At 56.9% G+C, this 17,568-nt stretch overlaps 2 protein-coding genes across 3 annotated transcripts in view; one reads left to right on the forward strand and one right to left on the reverse strand.

The window, feature by feature from the left end:
• The window catches only part of ATP6V0D1 (ATPase H+ transporting V0 subunit d1), a 90,094-nt gene extending 84,011 nt beyond the window's left edge, over nt 1-6,083 (forward strand). Inside the window, exons 6-8 of the mRNA XM_030581351.1 lie at nt 1,910-2,086; nt 3,360-3,437; nt 3,993-6,083. Of these exons, the coding sequence (XP_030437211.1) occupies nt 1,910-2,086; nt 3,360-3,437; nt 3,993-4,154 (417 nt within the window). The 3' untranslated portion in view covers nt 4,155-6,083. The remainder of the gene's footprint in view (nt 1-1,909; nt 2,087-3,359; nt 3,438-3,992) is intronic.
• Nucleotides 6,084-8,071: 1,988 nt separating this feature from the next.
• HSD11B2 (hydroxysteroid 11-beta dehydrogenase 2) overlaps nt 8,072-17,568 on the reverse strand; it is a 63,381-nt gene continuing 53,884 nt past the window's right edge. The window contains exons 2-6 of one of the 2 annotated variants that reach the window (XM_030582138.1): nt 16,908-17,120; nt 16,224-16,409; nt 13,317-13,454; nt 10,750-11,080; nt 9,435-9,459 (exon numbers count right to left, since the gene is read on the reverse strand). In XM_030582138.1, coding sequence (XP_030437998.1) covers nt 9,435-9,459; nt 10,750-11,080; nt 13,317-13,454; nt 16,224-16,409; nt 16,908-17,120 — 893 coding nt within the window. Of the gene's footprint in view, nt 11,081-13,316; nt 13,455-16,223; nt 16,410-16,907; nt 17,121-17,568 lie in introns of both variants that reach the window. The other variant, XM_030582137.1, reaches the window with a different exon arrangement.

Below are 17,568 nucleotides of genomic sequence, written 5' to 3' on the forward strand. Positions count from 1 at the left end.
GAGACGTTGGTTTCTAAAATTCCTTTGCACCTCCGCGCATGTGGCTGGCTTGCTTGGTTGGGGGGCCAGGAGAAGCTGTTGCTTGCACTGGGAAGCGGGTGATGTCATCGCAGCAGGCTCCACAAACACCTTCCCACTTTGCCCTCTGCCAGAAATGCAAAAGGCCTGGGAGATGGTGCATTTTGACTTGGAGAGGAGCCTGGGGACAGAGCAAGTTATGAAGCCGCCAGAAGGGCAGAGGGTGGGATGTGGCTCTCCCCATTCCTGGTAGCCAAGCCCATGAGTATTCCTTCCACGGGTCTCTGCTTAAGTGGCCAGGCGCATACCTGTCCTTGGGCGCACTCTGCCCCTCAGCCAAAGGGACTGGTGGAAAGCTCTTGTCAAGGCTGATTCCCCACTCTGGCACTTCAAGTGCAGAAGGTGGGGGTCTGCAGGGATTCTAAATTAATACTGGCCACTCCAGGCTTGTATTAAACTCCCAAGGTTGCAGCTTTTCTCTGACCTTGGCTGTGTAGATGCCGCCACCACCCAAATGCAAACCCCTTGGAACCCAGGAAGGCGCATTTGGGAATTCCTTCCTGTGGGTGTGTAGGTACACGCGTGCGCACATGCGCGCGCACACACAATATTAGCTGTTGCCCCCAGCTATTTAAACAATGCACAAACTTCTTAGGACACCAAAAATTCAATCCTGTTCTGAAAAAAACAAAAAAAAGGGACTTCTTTTTGGTTTTTAATAAAATTTAAGAAAATACATCTGGAAGTTAGGCTTTTCCTAGACTTTAAAAGAGCAGTTTCAAAAATTAAGCACCCAAAATAGCTTCCTTTGGGTTCAGCTTAAAGGTTAAAAGCAAACAAAAGCGTCTGGGGTTAGCACAGAGGAGTCCAACAGCCAATAGAAATAAACAGAAATAAACCTAATTGCGTCTTTCTAAACATTTCTGATCTACTTACACATCCGGGGGTTCCAAATACGTCATTCTAGGTATGAGCTGATGCTCTAGGATCATACCTGGCTTAACGCTTCTCATAGCATAACCATTCCTTATTCCGCTGTTTCCTGGAGAACAGCAACAGATATAAAGAGAGAGTTTTTTCCTCATTTAAAAAAGTTCTAGCCTTCCCATTGGTTCTTCTGGTTAGGTGCCTGCTCCCTTTTCTTTACTTAGGGGACTTTACAGGTAAAGCAAGCAGAGAGCAGCCACCAAGAGGGACTTTATAGCTAACTGGCTGGCCTCCATTTATCACACCACCTGTGGCTAGAGCTTTCACACACCTTGTCTCTGTTGCGAACTCCTGGCAATGGAGTGCAAGGCTGTCTCCACCAGTTCAGCCTTGTTCCCTATGATTCCTGTGCATAGTGCCTAGAAGCCAGCATCTGAACAGTGATTCTGCAGGCGGGCTGCCCAAATCTGTGCCTGGCTTTAGAAAATCGACCCTGGGGCAGTGACTGCGTGCAGCACGCGAGCACCCGAGTGCAGTAGGTGGGACAAGCAGTGTATTTGCTAGCACAGAGACCAAACCGATTAGTCGAGATGTGGTCCCCAGGTTTTCAGGCCATCGCTCCCAGTTCCTGAGTGCCCAGGCTCAGCAGGAACGGTGACTCCCTCTGCCACCTGGCATTGTGCCCCACAAACAGCAGCTGGCTGGGGGGCTCTGGTCACATGTACCAGGCTTGTGCCACAGGCTGTGTAGCCTGGCCCTGCCGACGGTGGCAGAACTGTGACTGGTTTGTGCCCTCTCCAGTGCCCTAACGAAGCTGGACTTGCTCTTTATCACTGGCCTGGCCTTGCTCCATTCATCGGCCTGCAGCTTGAGCCCTGCATTTGTCGACTCCCAGCTGAGAGTTTGTGCTTTACCCCAGGGGGACGGGCACTGCACTGCCTAATGCCGCTTGTCTTTCTCCTAGTTTGAAGCAGACAGGAGAGCCTTCATCATCACCATTAACTCGTTTGGCACGGAGCTCTCCAAAGAGGACCGAGCTAAGCTGTTCCCGCACTGCGGGAAGCTCTACCCTGAGGGCCTGGCCCAGCTAGCCAGAGCAGATGACTACGAGCAAGTCAAAACAGTAGCTGACTACTACCCTGTAAGTACCCTCGGGGGGTCCCAGGAGCCGACTGCTTTCCACGCATCGTTCAGTGATTTTATGGCACAACATGCACGGAGAAGGGGAGTGGGGGCGGATATCCTGGTGCATTTCAGGATTTGTCTGGCAGGGGCTCAGCAATGCTTCCTTTCTCTGAGAGAGGGCTGGACCGGGCTCCCTCCAGCATCACTCGGTGCTGTGCTGGTTGCAGGTGGGATACAAGGTGCAATTTACTCTTTCCTCTGCTGAAGAGCCTGAGTCATCTGCTGCACAGGGGCATTGAGACCCAGTTCTGAGTCCCCATGTCTCCATCCAGGCTGGGTTCACGGAGCAACAGGGGGCCACTCGTGGAGGTGGTGGCTGAAGGGACGCCCCTGCCTTATGACTGGGCCCTAGCGTTAGAATGCTGTATGGCGAGTGCCTGGAAACCTGCCGGGGACCTGTTCAAATGGCACGAAATCTGTTGGGAGCCTGAGGATGGAGACTGGGGGGGAGATGCACCTCATGGCAGGAATCTGTAGCTTCTCTCAACACACACTGCACTGGTTTAACGAAGGTGCCCTGATCTGTACCTGTAGCGTTTCCGGAGCCAGGTTTAAACCAGCGAGTGCCCACAGAGTAACCCTGGTTTATTCATAGACCCCAAGGCCAGAAGGGACTACAGGGTTCAGCTAATGTGACCTCCTGCATAACACAGGCCAGAGAATGGTCCTGAGTTAGTTCCTGTTGGAACCAGAGCAATGAAATCAGTTTCATATTTGCACTTGTTTACACGCAAACCAGGCCCCAAATCTGCTGTCACTGACACCTGTAGTTTCAGTGCAAGACTGTGTGGACGCACTCACTCCAGAGTAAGTGCCCTATTTCCAAATAATGTAAGTGGGTGGTAAATCATCAGTGCTTGCTGCAGAGAATCCTGGCCTTCCTCCGGGAGCCAGCCCAATGCCCTGCTGCTGCCAGCCTGGCGGAGGGACAAGAGTCTGCTTCACTTCTGACCCTTATTTCTTGCCATCTGTGGTGCAAGCTGGTGTGAGAAATTGCCCGGGATGAAGGGTTTCTGTCTGGAGCTGGCACTTACCTCTCTGCAGGGTGGGAAAGAGGGCACGCGTGTGCATCCCCATGCACACACCCACACACCACACACACACACACTGGGTGATGTATAAGCACTCTGCAGGGAGCATGCTGCTAGAGCAGGACTGGGAGGGACGATGCTGATGCTGTGCCAGGTTCTTGCTTTGATGTGTTCCTTGACCCCTTCCTCTTGCCGTAGGAATACAAACTGCTGTTCGAAGGAGCCGGCAGCAACCCTGGAGACAAAACCCTTGAGGACCGTTTTTTTGAGCATGAGGTGAGGGAAGGACCCTCTGTGCTGAGCCATAGGAGCTGCTGCAGTGCTCAGCGGAAGTCTCCAGAGCATCTGCAAAGGGATGTCTGGCAGCAGAGTCAGTCACACGGTGTGGGGGGGCGACTGGCTCAGACATCCTGTGCCCTGCCACCTGCCCCTGCTTTTCTTCCCAGTCCCTAGCTCCCTGCCAGGCGATTCACCGTAGAGCCTAGGGAGCAGCAGTGATGCTTGCAAAGGGCTCTTGGGGCTTCCCCGGCAAGACAGTGGCAACCCAAACCTGGTGGGTATGTCCCTGTTCTCCTGCACGCCACCCTCCTGCCCTGGCAGCTGGTGCTCGAGGATAGGCTTCTCCTAAGGACTCTGCACAGGCACGGAGCCTGCACTGCTGGTTGCAACAGGAGCTCCACTCTGGCTGAGGCCATTCATCCCAGGAGCTCCGTTCTCTGGACCACTGGGCTGCTTTGCTGTGGGGCTGGGAATGGGGGTCTCTGAGGGGGGTGGCCTGCTGCTGGGAGGGGCAGTGCTGCAGGCAGTGACCTGTGCTCTTTGCTCTCAAAGGTAAAGCTGAACAAGCTGGCTTTCCTCAACCAGTTCCACTTCGGGGTTTTCTACGCCTTCGTCAAGCTGAAGGAGCAGGAGTGTCGCAACATTGTGTGGATTGCCGAGTGCATCGCCCAGCGGCACCGCGCCAAGATCGACAACTACATCCCCATCTTCTAACTGCCCTCGGCCCTCCTGCTGCCGGGTGGAGCCCCGTGGAACTGCCCTTCCCCCCCAGTACATTCCCAATGATCACTAGTCCTCGCTCTGGGCACGGCTCCTCTCTGGAACAGGCTCGGATGGAAACGCCGTCTGTTGTTCCAGTGCTGCTGCTGTTTGTGTGAGTTGTGTGCTGTGAGGGGCCAGCGGGGCCTGGGACAGGCGCGGGGCCCTTGCAGCTATGGAGCAGGGGGCTCCAGTCCATGTATTATAGTTGTACCTGTGTCACTGTACTGATCAGCTGTGTGCACTGATCAGCTGTGAGCGAGCCAGTGCTGATCTCTGAGGGAACTGGCATCTCTCAGCCATTAACTCCTTGCTCTCGAGCGACTCATTAGATGTGTTGCCTGAGTTTAAATGTCCCCTGTACCAAGGCTGAGATTCGAGCAGTCTTGCTTCAGGAAGTATTGTCCCCCAGAAGCTTCATGTGAGTGTGTCTCTTGCCTCCCGTAGTGTAGCAGATGCTGCTGTGTAATTCCTGCATCATCCTGTGTCTGACTCCTGCGAGGGCAGAAAGCCGAGCCGCCCTCCTCCCAAGAGCTGAGGTGGAAGCAGAGGTTCCTGCTGGCTATTGCAGGGCTCTGAGCAGCACACAGTGGCTGCGTCCTTCCCCCTGTCACCAGGCAGCACTTGCCCCGCATGGCCCTGCTGGTGCTGAGGCAGGCCAGTCACTGAAGGGGGGACCTAGCCAGCAAATGCCTTTGCCCCAGAAAGATTCTTGCTAACCTGCTCTCAACCTGGAACAGGTAGCAAGTGAGGCTGGCCTTGCAGTAGCTGTGGGGGCAGTACGTGCCTACTGCTGAGTGCAGGTGCTAGCCAGCCTGTCCAAGCCCCACGGCTCCCCCCGGGTCCCCACCAGCTGCCACTTTTCTTCTGGGAGCCACTGGCCTTTGCCCATTCCTAGGGGCTCTGAGCTGGCTGTCCTGCCAGGCCGGCTGCCTGTATCGTGGGAGCAGTCCCCTGCTTTCTGTACAAACTGCAGTGACATGTCCCTGTGTGCAGTGAGCAGCCACCACACCCCCCAATCCATGGTTAGGTGCACGTGTCCCCATAACCACTGCAGGCTCATTCCCAGGCTCTGGGGGTAGGGGCTTGGCTGGCGGCTCTGTTTGCCAAGGTGGTAAGATGGTCATTCAAAGGGATCCAGACGGCTATTGAAGTGATCTGTTGCTCTTTCTATGCCAGGGTTTTCTGGGAAGCTACCAAACCCCATCCCACCCATGCTGGGCGTCTGTCACCATCACTGGGGTGTTGGCGGGCAGTGCAGGTAGCTGCCTCAGCCTGTAATCGCCCTGTGCAGGTGGGCTGGCTTGAAGAGCGCGCCTGCCTTCAGCGACATGGGTTTTGCAGCCCGTTAATGGAAGCTGAGATTGGGGGAGTGGGAGACCTGAAGAGCATGGGCTTGGAGTGTCTCCTACCTTCCCTGCTGCTGCCTTTGGGTCACTGCTGCTCTTCGCATGGAGGGAGGGAAAGGGTGACTTCTGGTGCCCTTAGCTACCACCCACACACACTTGCTCTCTGCTCAGAGCCCCCTTGGCCCATGCAGAACTGCACCCTTCTTTGCAGTCTCTGCTCTGCTGCTCCCTGGGGTCAGGTTCCTTGGCGTACAGCCCCCCGCAGATGACTTGCTGGAATTGCACTGGCCCCAAAGCAGGGTGCTCAGCAGGCTGGGGGTGGTTGTGGTTCCTGGCCAGGGCGTGGCCCAGCTGCTCTGCTGGCTTGCTCCAAGCTGGCACTTGATGGCTGTATATCCTCAGCTTTGTGCTGCTCCCATGTGCATGTGTAGGAGACAGACGTGTAAGAGCAGCCTGGCTCCTCTGTCACTCTGCAGAGTGGTTTGCTGTCCTGGCTCCCCTCCCCCATGACAATAAATATCTGCCTAAAGCACCATGCTACCTGGACTGGTTTCTCGCCTGCAGCTCCACGAGCCCTTCCCATCTGCGGTAGTGAGATGGAGGGCCCTGTGCTGGGATGGCCAGGGCAAGGCCAGAGCTCAGAGCCTGCAGCGTGTCAGCTCCCAGCCCCTGGCAATCCTTGGGCATGGGCAGTGCTGTTCCCAGCGTACCTGTTGCCTGGGCCAGCTCTCCTGCTGCGGTGCAGGCCTGTGTGTATGGGACAGCAGCCTCCTCCCACACTCATGCTGGCTGGCTGGGTGAGTGCCTCCCCAGGACCCAGTCCTGGCAGCTGCTTTCTCTGACGAAAGAGCTGTGGCTGCAGGTGGGGGGTGGTCCAAGCAGTCCTGGCTGTGGGTCCAGGGATCGTGGGGGATGGGCCCAGGCTGGGGTGAGCTTGGTTGAAGCCTCCAGCTTCCCCGGAGTCTGAGTTCGTGTTTGGAGTCATCCAAGGGTAGGTAGCAAACAGCTGCTGCTGTTACCCTATGGCACCTGCAGGGGCTGATGCTGCCTGGACAGATGACAGCTGGGGCTGCAGGCAGGATTATCCCCATTTCATAGCTCAGTGACTTGCCCCCAGGCCTAACTCTCAAACATGTTCCTCCTGGGCCCCAGCCATTCCCATTCTCTGTCACCAGCCTGTCCCACTGCAGGAATCCTGCAGCAGCCCTTGGTCTATCAGCAGTCCCTGTGCAGTTTCCCACACCTAGTCCCTTGTCACAGGCTGGGCTGCCTCACTGGTGTCAAAATTGGAGAGGATGCAAAAAAGAGCCACCCCCATGAGTTGCGGGCGGAATAAAATGCCTCAAACATAGAGCCTTGCGGCCCTCAGTAGGTGCCGCTCCGTAAAAGAAAGAGTGATGGACGTTCATGTGAAAAGGCTGGGGCCAAATGGGCACTTTAACACTAGCAAAGAATGGCAGATGGAGAACCAGTGCCTGGAAGCCTTCACGTTGCAGCCGGCCGCCTTTGTGGAAGATGCTTTAGCCTAACAAGTTACACTTTAGTCAAATGCAAGTTCCGAGGTGGGCTCCAGCCAGGGTGAAATGATAACAGGGCCTGCCTGTGTGCTACAGGTCAGAGCTGAGGCGCGAATGATCGCTGGTGGCCGTGACAGGGCTGAGCGCTCTGTGCACACAGGGTCACATAGCCCTGCCTTCCAGAGCTCTGGCCGTGTTTGGCAGGCCAGGGACTGTTTTATGCACTGCAGCAGGAGGCTGCTAGCTAGTTGGCAGATGCAGAATGGCACAGCCTGGCACTAGGGCAGCTGCCTCATGGTTGGTTTGTGCCCTGGCTGGCACCCTGCCATCCTCCTGCATGCAGGGTACTGGAGCGCTGGGTGAAGGCCATGGAGCGATGGGCCTCTAGGATCTGCTTACTGGACTCGGTACCGCATGGCCAAACTGGGTTAGCGGAATGGGCAGTGTGTCAGTCTGGCTTTGGTTTAACATCGGCACTGTAGGCAGCAAGTAGGAAGGTAACAGTGGAGCCGGGTGAAACGCTGGCTGGCAAGCCACTCAGGAGCTGAGACCAGGCCTGAGGCATTAGCTGGGAAGATGGTCCATCTGCCTAGCTGTTGGGCCAGGGTGGAGAATGAGCAGAGCCAATGCAGCAGGAGGCTGCTCATGAAGCCTAGAATGACACAGAGGTGCCCGCTTGGGGGTGTGTGTGGGTGGGTGGGCTGAAGACCCCAGGCCATTCTTAAGTTTACTGGTGCAGCTGGCACTTGGCCAGGCAAGCCTACAGCCTGCTTAGCCTGGGAGAACCCTTTTCTCTCATGCTTTGCCTTATTTCCCACAGGGCTTTGGGGTGAGGCGCTGTATGAACCCAGGTCACCACTGCCGAAGGGGTGAGCTGCCAGTGCCGACCCTGCTGCGTAATGGCGACTGGCACACAGGATGTCAAAGGCTGGTGCCCTGGCCTGAGAGGGGGAGAATCAGGGGATGTGGCCCAGGGAGAGCAGGGCCTGTCAGAGGTGGACGGGCTGTCAGAGACCACTGTGGGGGCACCCGCACACATGGGGCAGCAGCTCCCTGGCGTTTGCCTTGGGGTCATGCCTGAGCCCCTGTCACGAGAGCAGCATGTCACTCATGGCAGTACCTCCACCACCTGTGCCACTCTGCCCCCCGCCCCAAAGAGCAGGCTGTGCTGGGTGTGCACAGCTCAGGACGGGGACATGTTTGCTTCAGGCTTGGAAGCATTTGCCCTGGGGCCTGGCCCTGGGTAACAGGAGGCAAAACCTGAGTGCTCCCAGCCCAGCTGCAGGAACAAAGGCATGAGGGCCCCTTGTGTAGCAGGGAGAGGAGACAGGTGGCCAAGCTGAGTGTAAAGCCCCACAGCCATGGGGGTGGCCCTGCGGCTGTTCTGGGCAAAGCATGTCCTCATGCCCCCTGGGATGTCGCTCCAGCAAGTAACATGCACTGAATGTCCTAGACCAGCCCCTGCTCCTAAGCTCAGCCCACCGGGCTCACAGTTCAGTGTGAGAGATGGACCCTTTGTTGGGGCTGCAGGCCTAGACCCAGGCACCGGGGTGGTCCTGTGCCCAGCCAGCCCCCTCACTCTATATTCACACATACTGCAGGTAGGGTTGGAGCCCAGGCAGCTGCCCCTGTTGCAGGCCCTGTATGCCGGCTTAGCTGCACTGCCTGTAAGCCCTGTCCCAAAGAGCCCAGCTGTAGTGAGTGACTTGCACAGAGCAGGGGCATGAGGCGGAGGGTATGTGGGGGTACCAGCCTGGCACGGTGGCTCTAGTACTCTGGTGCATCACGGCTTAGCCAAATCAAGCCCTTCCTCACAGACTGTGTGGGGCGTATAAATGAGGGGCTGGGCCTGGGGAGAGGGACAAACAAGGCTCTGCCCTATGGCCTTGGCTGTAAGCAACAGGAGGGCAGAGCTGGGCATGGGAACCAGTTCTGCTCTCCAGAGTGATCAGCCTGGCCCAGAGCCATTCTGCTTTCCCCAGGCAGCTCTGGGGCTGTGCCCTGCCCCAGTCAGAGGATGGAAGGGAGCTGGGGCCCTGGAGTTGTCCCAGAGCTCCTAGCCCAGCCAGCGCCAGTCCCTGCATGAGCCGTGCCACTGGGCGGAATGGGAACTGCTGCCATGGGTGGGGGGCAGCCTGCAGTTGCCCTAGGACTAGGGGCAGCGAGGACAGCAAAGGTCCCAGGACCGTGGGGGGCTGACGGTGCCTGTTACTGAGTTTGCTTGACCTCACCCCACAGGAGGAGGTGAGCTGTGCAGCAGGAGGTGCTGGAGGGTGGACCTGGGATGGGAACAGGTGCTGAAACAGGAGTTTCTCCTCCCTGCCACTGCAGTGTGTACCGCAGCGGGGCTGAACCCATCACCCCGTGTCTCAGGGAGAGGGGCTGGGTTGTCCCAGCTGTGCTCAGGCTGCAGCCTGCCACCCACCTCACAAGCTCCCTATCCTGTCAGTGGGGGGCCTGTGCATCCCACAAAGCCCATCTCACACCCCCAATAGCACTTGGGCACATGTGCCATCACATGCCAATGCCATGTGCAAGTGTCCTGGAGATGGCTTGGCAGAGCCAACTGTTCCATCTCCCTGGCTAAATGGGCACTCGCCTGCCTGCCCCTGCTGCAACGCATCCCACAGCACCCACAAACCTAACCACAACCACCCCTGCATACTGCCCCTACCCCCCACAATCACTGCCCTGGCCGCCAGACCAACATACGGCTGGATGTGCCAAACCCCAGAACATCAACACAACAATCACAGCGCCAGCCACACACTAACACCCCCACAAAGAACCCGACACACACAACAGTCCAGAAAACAGCTGCACCCCTGCAGGGCTGCCATCACCCAAAGACTTTCCTCCCCCTGCCAAGTCTGGTAGGGCCCAATCCTGCATTGGCTGGGGGATGGATTTAATGACTGTTTCCAACACCTCTGGGCATGGCCTTCTCCTGGGAGGCCCCACCGCCTCCCACCCAGAGAGATTGAGGCCTCAAGGATTTAGCTGAAATACAAATAACCAGTTTATTTAAAAAGTGACAATCACATAATTCATCCTGTGAAAAGATCTGTAGAGCATCTGCTCGAGACTCGGCCACCACAGTCCCGGGTGACGTCCAGGAGCGCCGGCTCCTGGGCTGGAGTGTGAAAAGCTGCGCCGAGAGGCAGACACGGGTTTGATCCATTGACAAGAAAAAAACCACTGCTCTTGAGCCAGTCAAGAGCCAGCGGAGAGATTAACACACACATCCCAGCAGCAGCAAAGAAAAATTCACTTAGCTGAGAAAAATCACTGAGGTACAAGCCATGGTGAGGGGCTGATGACCCAGCTGTTATTCCGCGTAGCGCCAGCGGCCTTGTCATGAGACACACCCGCAGTTAGAAGAATAATGCAAACCAAGGTCTCTAGCACACTTTGATTCTTACACAGTAGGAAATAGATCTGCAGCCGTTTGATTCAGAGAAAGCAATCTGGTTTCTGAGTGTGCTGATTATCCCTGCCTGGCCCCCAAAAACACCGTGGCGGCTGGGTCGTGCCATACACACGCGCTCTCGGTTTTACCTAGGTTTGTGCCTAGGACTATAAAGTGAGAAGACTCCCTCCACCCTGCCCCTAATAGCTCCAGGCGCTCTCCTGCCCCAGCCTGCGGGCGAGGGTCAGTCGTGCTTGAGGCCATTCTGGTGCTTGGGCTGCAGGGCCCGGGGCAGTTTTTGGTTAATGAAGAAAGTTTTAAGGAAGAGGTCTCTGATGACAGAGGGCAGATAGTGGTGGATGAAGTAAATGAGCCACATGCCGGCCCCCGGGTAATAGCGTGCCGCTGGACTGGCGGAGATGAGGGCGTCGGTGATGCTGTTCACCACTGAACTCAAATCCTCATTTGCAGTCTTCATGAATTTCACAAACTGCTTGTTGATCTCATGGATGTAGTCCTCCCCGTAGGCCTGCAGCAGGTCAGCGGGCAGGCTGGCCAGGAGCTGCTCCTTCTTCTCATGCCAGTAGGCATGGTCGCAACTCGTACCTAGAATGAACCAAAACAGCCTTAAGCCCTAGTGTTCCGGCTGCCCTGGCCCGGGGGCACACAGAGAGTGCAGCACCTCCCTCCTCCAGCCAGGGCATCCGTGGCTGCCAAACCTAGGGAGCCAGCCCTCCTCCCAGCCGTGGGGGCGAGAACCGGCCCCGCTGGCCTGCGCTTATGGCAGGACTGGGGTGTGTGTGTGTGTCAGGCAGTGGTTCTCATCACACAATCCCTTCTAAGGGCCAGGCTGCCTAGTGAGCCACAGTCTGTCAGCAGCGCGAACATCCCCCCTGCTCGGGAATGGCCTCCGGTTCTCAGGGGCCATCTACACAGCAAAAATACCCTGCAGGCGTGCGGCTCAGAGCCTGGGTCGATTGCTTCTGGCTTGCAGGGCTCACACTACAGGGCTAAAACCAGCAGTGTAGCTGCTGGGGCTGAAACGCAGGGAGTGGATCAGCGCCCGGGGTGAGGAGGGGCTGTCCAGCCCCAGGGCTTTGTTCAGCCCTGGAGCATGAGTCCTGCAAGCCCAAGGCAGTCAGCCCTGGCTGAGACTCGCTGCCAGGGTTTTTTGGCTGTGTAGACGTACCCTCTGGACACACGTTGGTGACCCGTCCCCGCTTGGTAGGGCCCTACCAAAGTCACGGTCCAGTTTGGTCAACTTCATGGTCATAGGAATTTAAAATTAATCAGTGTCAGGGTGTCACTATCTATACCTGAAATTTCACAGTGTTGTAACCATGGGGGTCCTGACCCAAAAGGGGGTCACACAGCTGCCGTAGGGCTCACTTCTGAGCTGCCGTCAGCCCTCATCCTCAGTCCTGGAGTCTCCACTACCTCAGTGCCCCCCGCACCTCATGGCGCTGGACCTCTGTTGTCACGGAAGGGTTCGTCTACACAGGACCCTTATTCCAGACTAAGCTGGGGTGTGAATTTACAGTAGAACCGCTACTCCAGAACAGCTCCATGTGCGGAAAAGCCCACCCTCCTCCTTTGGGCAATGCAGTGCAAGGCTTTTTCAAAGTAACTAATGGCATCCCGGGTGCAGCCCTACCGCCTGCTGCCATTCCCCCAGGGCCGTGTCTCATTGCACTTGCTGTCTCTGATCTAGCTGCAAGTTGCGGATCCCGGGATTTCAGTTTTTTCCGTGAAACTCCTTGCCCACCGCTGCTCTTGTACAATAACTGTTAAGTAACAGCATCATAATGACAGGGCGAGGCAAGCAGCACATGGACAACATGTGCCGATGATAACACCACATTGGCAGGAGTTGCTAACATCAGAGAGGCCAGTGAAACCCCACAGCAGGCCCCAGGGGGACGAGACACACGGGCAGCAGGTAAAGTGAGAGAGTCAACCCGCAAAAAGATTGTTAAATAGCTGGAGGAATAATCCCAAGCCTAGATACACCCTGGGAAGCAGAACTGCTGAGACTCAGGGAGAGTAAATTAGACAGGATGTGGCAGACCAAAAGCACCACCTCATCCAGAAGCCAGCAGGCTGCTGAGTGCCCCATCAAAACAGAGCAAGGACAAGATCTCTGGCCCAGAGGGACACCACACAGCCAGTGGATCCTTCCCTGGCTAAGTTAGTTCCATGATATTAAAGTCCTGTCTCCCCTGCTGACCACAAGCGACCTGCCCCCCATGCTAGGACTGGCTGGGGTTTGAATAGCAAAATCTGTCCCTGTTGCATTCCCCGGAAGTGGAGCAGAAAAAGCCTCGTGCAGTTTTGGTCGGAACACGTGTCAATGAAGCCCCCTTCTGCACAGCTCTGGGGAGCGACCAGCTGGAAGGTCTCCCCTCACATCAGAGAAATGCTCCTCTCTAACCCTGGGGTGCGAACAGGCCTGGAACGTGGGTTCGGTTCTGGGCACTTCAACGGGAAGAGGGTATTGCAGATAGTTCAGAGCAGAGCAACTGCCGTGACCGGGGCCGGAGGGACGTTAGCACAGGACCAGAAAAGAGTGAGGGTTGAATGCAGTGCAGCCAAGGGACAGCTAAGGCCAGACTTGTAGAGAGGCTCAGCATCGCACCCAGAGCCAGATTTTCCACACAGCTCAGCACCCAGCCGCTCCCGCTGTTCTTACTGTGGCCATGAGGGGGGCATTCTGGAGCCGGGCGTCACTCCCACCGAGTGTGTGGTGTTCCCCAAGACACAGGCCCTTGTGACAAACCTGCCCAATGCAGCACGTATCCCCCCCCAGCACAGCCTGGCTGGCAGGCAAGGGGCGCTTACTTACCAGTTTTGAAGTAGCCGGGTAGGATCACGCTCACTTTGACCCCCCAGGGCTCCAGCTCGCTTCGGAACGTGTCCATGAGGAGGGTGAGGGCAGCTTTCGAGGCCCCGTACGCTGCTAAACAAGGGTATGGCATGTCGCCTTGGGGAGAAGAAAACACACGGGCCGTTGCTCCGCGGACACAACTATTTGCAAGACAGCACAACAGTATCAGAACCCCTGAGGCCCAGTCCTGTGTGGTCCAGCACTTCCACCCAGCCCAGCTAGGCACGTCCTCTCCAAGAGACACACGAGATGAAACTCAGGACTGTCACGGCCGAGACCGAGTTTGAGTCCTCACTCTGCCTCCAGCTGAGAGCACCTCAGCCCTGGCACCGCAGCCCCCACTGGCTTCTGTCTAGAACAACAGGCGAGCGTCATGATATCACTTCTCCTCCCTAGAGACCTCCATGGCTTTGGAGCAAGTTACCGAAAGCCACGCCACTCGCCCAAGGCAGCGAGCTCCCGGAACAGTTCCACTCCCCAGAGAGGATGGACCCGCCCGCCTCCAGGGGGAGACGCGTGGGAGCAGGGGTGGGAAGTTCTTGGCAAGTAGCACAAGACTACCGACCTGCCTCCTGGGGGAGGGACCCACCCCAGCGCTTGGAGCTCTGCCTTCAGAACAAGATGCAAACTTCACAATGGCAGCCGGGGAAGAGGGAGCAGCTGCCCAGCAAAAATAAAAACATTCAGCAGTTTTCTGGGCATGAAGGAGGCAGCTAGCCCGCTTGCTGGACTCTTCGCTGGGTTTGCTGCTTGGCATGCTCAGATGCTGCAGCCACAGTAGGGTGACCAGGTATCCGGTTTTCAACTGAAACACCCAGCTGAAAAGGGACCCCGGTGGCTCTGTTCAGCACCACCGACCAGGCCCTTAACAGTCCGGTCGGCAGTGTTGCAGGGTTAGGCAGGCTAGTCCCACCCTGTCCTGACTCCGCGCTGTGCCCAGAAGCAGCCAGCATGCCTGGCTCCTAGGAGGGGGCAGAACGGGGCCAATGGGAGCTGCAGGGGTGGTGCCTGCAGATAAGGGAGCATGCAGAGCCACCTGCTGTACCTCCGCCTAGGGGCCAGACCTGCTGGCTGCTTCCGGGACATAGCACAGAGTCAGGACAGACAGGAAGCCTGTCTTAGGCCCCTCACTGCACCACTGACCAGGACCCATCCGAGGTAAGCCCTGCCTCAGCCCCCGCCAACCCAGAGCCCCCTCCTACACCCCAAACCCCTCATCCCCGACCCCACCCCAGAGCCAGCACCCCCAGCTAGAGCCCTCACTCCACCCCCCTGCCCTAGCCCAGAGCCCCCTCCTGCACCCCAAACCACTCCTCCCTGACCCCACCCTAGAGCCTGTGCCCCTAGCCAGAGCCTTCACCTGCACCCCAACTCCCCTGTCCTAGCCCAGAGCCCCCTCCACCACCCTGAACCCCTTCTCCCCTCGCCCCAGCCTGGAACCCCCTCCTGCACCCCAAACCCCTCAGCTGCACCCCCAATTAGAGCCCTCACCCCCTCTGCACCCCAGCAAAAGTGAGTGAGTGTGGAGGAGAGTGAGTCACTGAGGGAGGGGGAATGTAGTGAGCAGGGGGCGTGGCCTCAGGGAAGGGGCGGGGCTAGGGTGTTCGGTTTTGTGCGATTAGAACAGGGGTCAGCAACCTTTCAGAAGTGCTGTGCCGAGTCTTCATTTGTTCATTCTAATTTCAGGTTTCGTGTGCCAGTCATACATTTCAACATTTTTAGAAGGTCTCTGTGCATAAGCCTATAATATGTAACTAAACTATTGTTGTATGTAAAGTAAATAAGGTTTTTAAAATGTTTAAGAAGTTTCATTTAAAATTAAATTAAAATGCAGAGCCCTCCAGACCGGTGGCCAGGACCCGGGCAGTGTGAGTGCCATTGAAAATCAGCTCGCGTGCTGCCTTCAGCACCCGTGCCATAGGTTGCCTACCCCTGGATTAGAAAGTTGACAGCCCTAGGCCACAGCTGCCAAATCAAACGTACATTACTGGGGATTTAGCTACTAGCTGAGGCCAGTATGAAAGATACTGGGACCCTAGAGAAAAGCTCACCATCAAATCTGCCTTCCAGGCACTTAGGAGAACGGTGCATGTTTGGTTTGGTTCAGGGCTATTATATGGGATAACTCCTGCTTTTGGCCTGTAGGCTGATAGCAGGTCCCTGGGTGTGAACTGGAGGACACACATGGCACACGTTAACTTTTGGGAGAAAAAAAATCCAAATCCAAAATATTTCAAATTCCAACGTGCTGCCTCAGTGCCTCATGGGAGTTGCAGTGCGGGCAACTCGTGCTCCTGTTCTTTATAAGCCAGGCTCCCTGGGTCAGACTACATCTCCCATAACACACCATCCTCTCTTGTAGGTGGGATGGTGGATCGTTAGTCAAACGGCTGCTGTGCTTTAGGGCAGACGAAGTCTGGCTGGGGAGCCTGGCCCATAGAGAACAGGGACATGGGCAGAGTTGAAATTCAGCCGGGGCTGTCCAGAGCAGAGCTCCGGTCAATATTTCCAAGCCCGATGGAGTTTTCATAGCATGTTGGCTGGGTGTGTGTGGGGGGAGGAAGGGGCGGCTTTGGGAAATACTCTATGAGAATTTAAGCTCTAGACATCAGGCAACCAAACTACAGCTCCTGTGAAACCTCTGTCTGCCAGAAGCTGGGCGTGGACGACAGGGGTGGATCATTCGCCAATTGCCTGTTCTGCTCATTCCCTCGGAAGCACCTGGCTTTGGCCACTGTTGGAAGAGAGGGTACAGGGCTAGCTGGACCATTGGGCTGACCCAGTATGGCCGTTCTTATGAGACACTATGGCCCGGTCCCCACTCAGCCCCACTTCTTCCCCACCGGGTGAGGGCCGAGTCTTTACCTGCCGGGCTGCTGACGGTCACAATCCTGCCCCGGGCGGAGCGGAGCAGGGGCAGCAGTGCCTTGGTGAGCTCAAGTGTGCCGAAGAAGTTCACGTCCATGCAGGTGCGGAATTTGCAGAGCGGGGAGAGCTCGGCGTCAGCGATGGTGTCGTCGAAGCCCGCGTTGTTCACCAAACCCCAGAGCCCTGCGGGGAGGGGCCCGGAGAAAGTGAGCACCAGCAGGATGTAGGCACAGGACCAGTATGGCCTGAGGTGGCCCACTGTTCGAATGCCTGGAAAGCCCATGCCCATCGGGGATACTTAGGGAGCTCAGTTCTACCCTGAGGCAGGGAGGGGACCCAGCATGATCTCTGAGTGATCCCCTCCCACCAGAGAGTGCTCCCCAGGTCAGGAGGGGACAGAGGTTCAGAGCCAGCCATAGATCGTTTCCATGCACCTCCCAAGGGCGAGGGAAGAGCTGAGTTGGGGGCATAGCCACTGCCAGGAAGGAGGGGGAGAAACCACCACCAGACTCCCGAGTGGATCGTGGTGGGAGGCCGTGGGTGCAGCCTGAGCAACGTAACCAGAAGGGGCCGGTTTGGGGTCCTGCTCCACAGCCTGAGGTCACCGAGTGGGGTTGCTCGCGACGGGCTGCCCCCGGCGTTCTGATACGGATGGGTGTGCCCGGAAGCCAAGGCTCCTACCTGTGCTCGCCGTCTGGGGCTGGACGAGCTGCTGGGCTTTCCGGATATCTTCCGGCTTGGTCAGGTCCATCTGCAGCAGCGTGAGGCTTGGCGAGCAGCGCTGCCGGAGCTCCTGGGCACCAGCGCTCTCCAGGTCCAGCACGCTCGCGAACACCTTAAAGCCCATGGAATCCAAGTGGTGCGCAGCCTGCTTTCCAAACCCGGAATCACACCCTGCAAGAGGCCAGAGAAGACTTAGAGAGAGAGTCAGGGTGCCAAGCGCTGCCCGCTGCCTACAACCCGGCCCGGCTGCAGCCTCCACATCCTGAGCTCTGGGAAACAGGGACAGGCACACCCCCTCCCACCCCAGCCGAGACGACGCCCTGAAAGGGCAGCCAGGATTATCTGTGTCTCAGACTCATAGACTTTAGGACTGGAAGGGACCTCGAGAGGTCATCGAGTCCAGTCCCCTGCCCTCATGGCAGGACCAAACACTGTCTAGACCATCCCTAATAGACATTTATCTAACCTACTCTTAAATATCTCCAGAGATGGAGATTCCACAACTTCCCTAGGCAATTTATTCCAGTGTTTAACTACCCTGACAGTTAGGAACTTTTTCCTAATGTTCAACCTAAATCTCCCTTGCTACAGTTTAAGCCCATTGCTTCTTGTTCTATCA

Source organism: Gopherus evgoodei, chromosome 12 (genome assembly GCF_007399415.2).
Source record: "Gopherus evgoodei ecotype Sinaloan lineage chromosome 12, rGopEvg1_v1.p, whole genome shotgun sequence".
Taxonomy (NCBI): domain Eukaryota; kingdom Metazoa; phylum Chordata; order Testudines; family Testudinidae; genus Gopherus; species Gopherus evgoodei.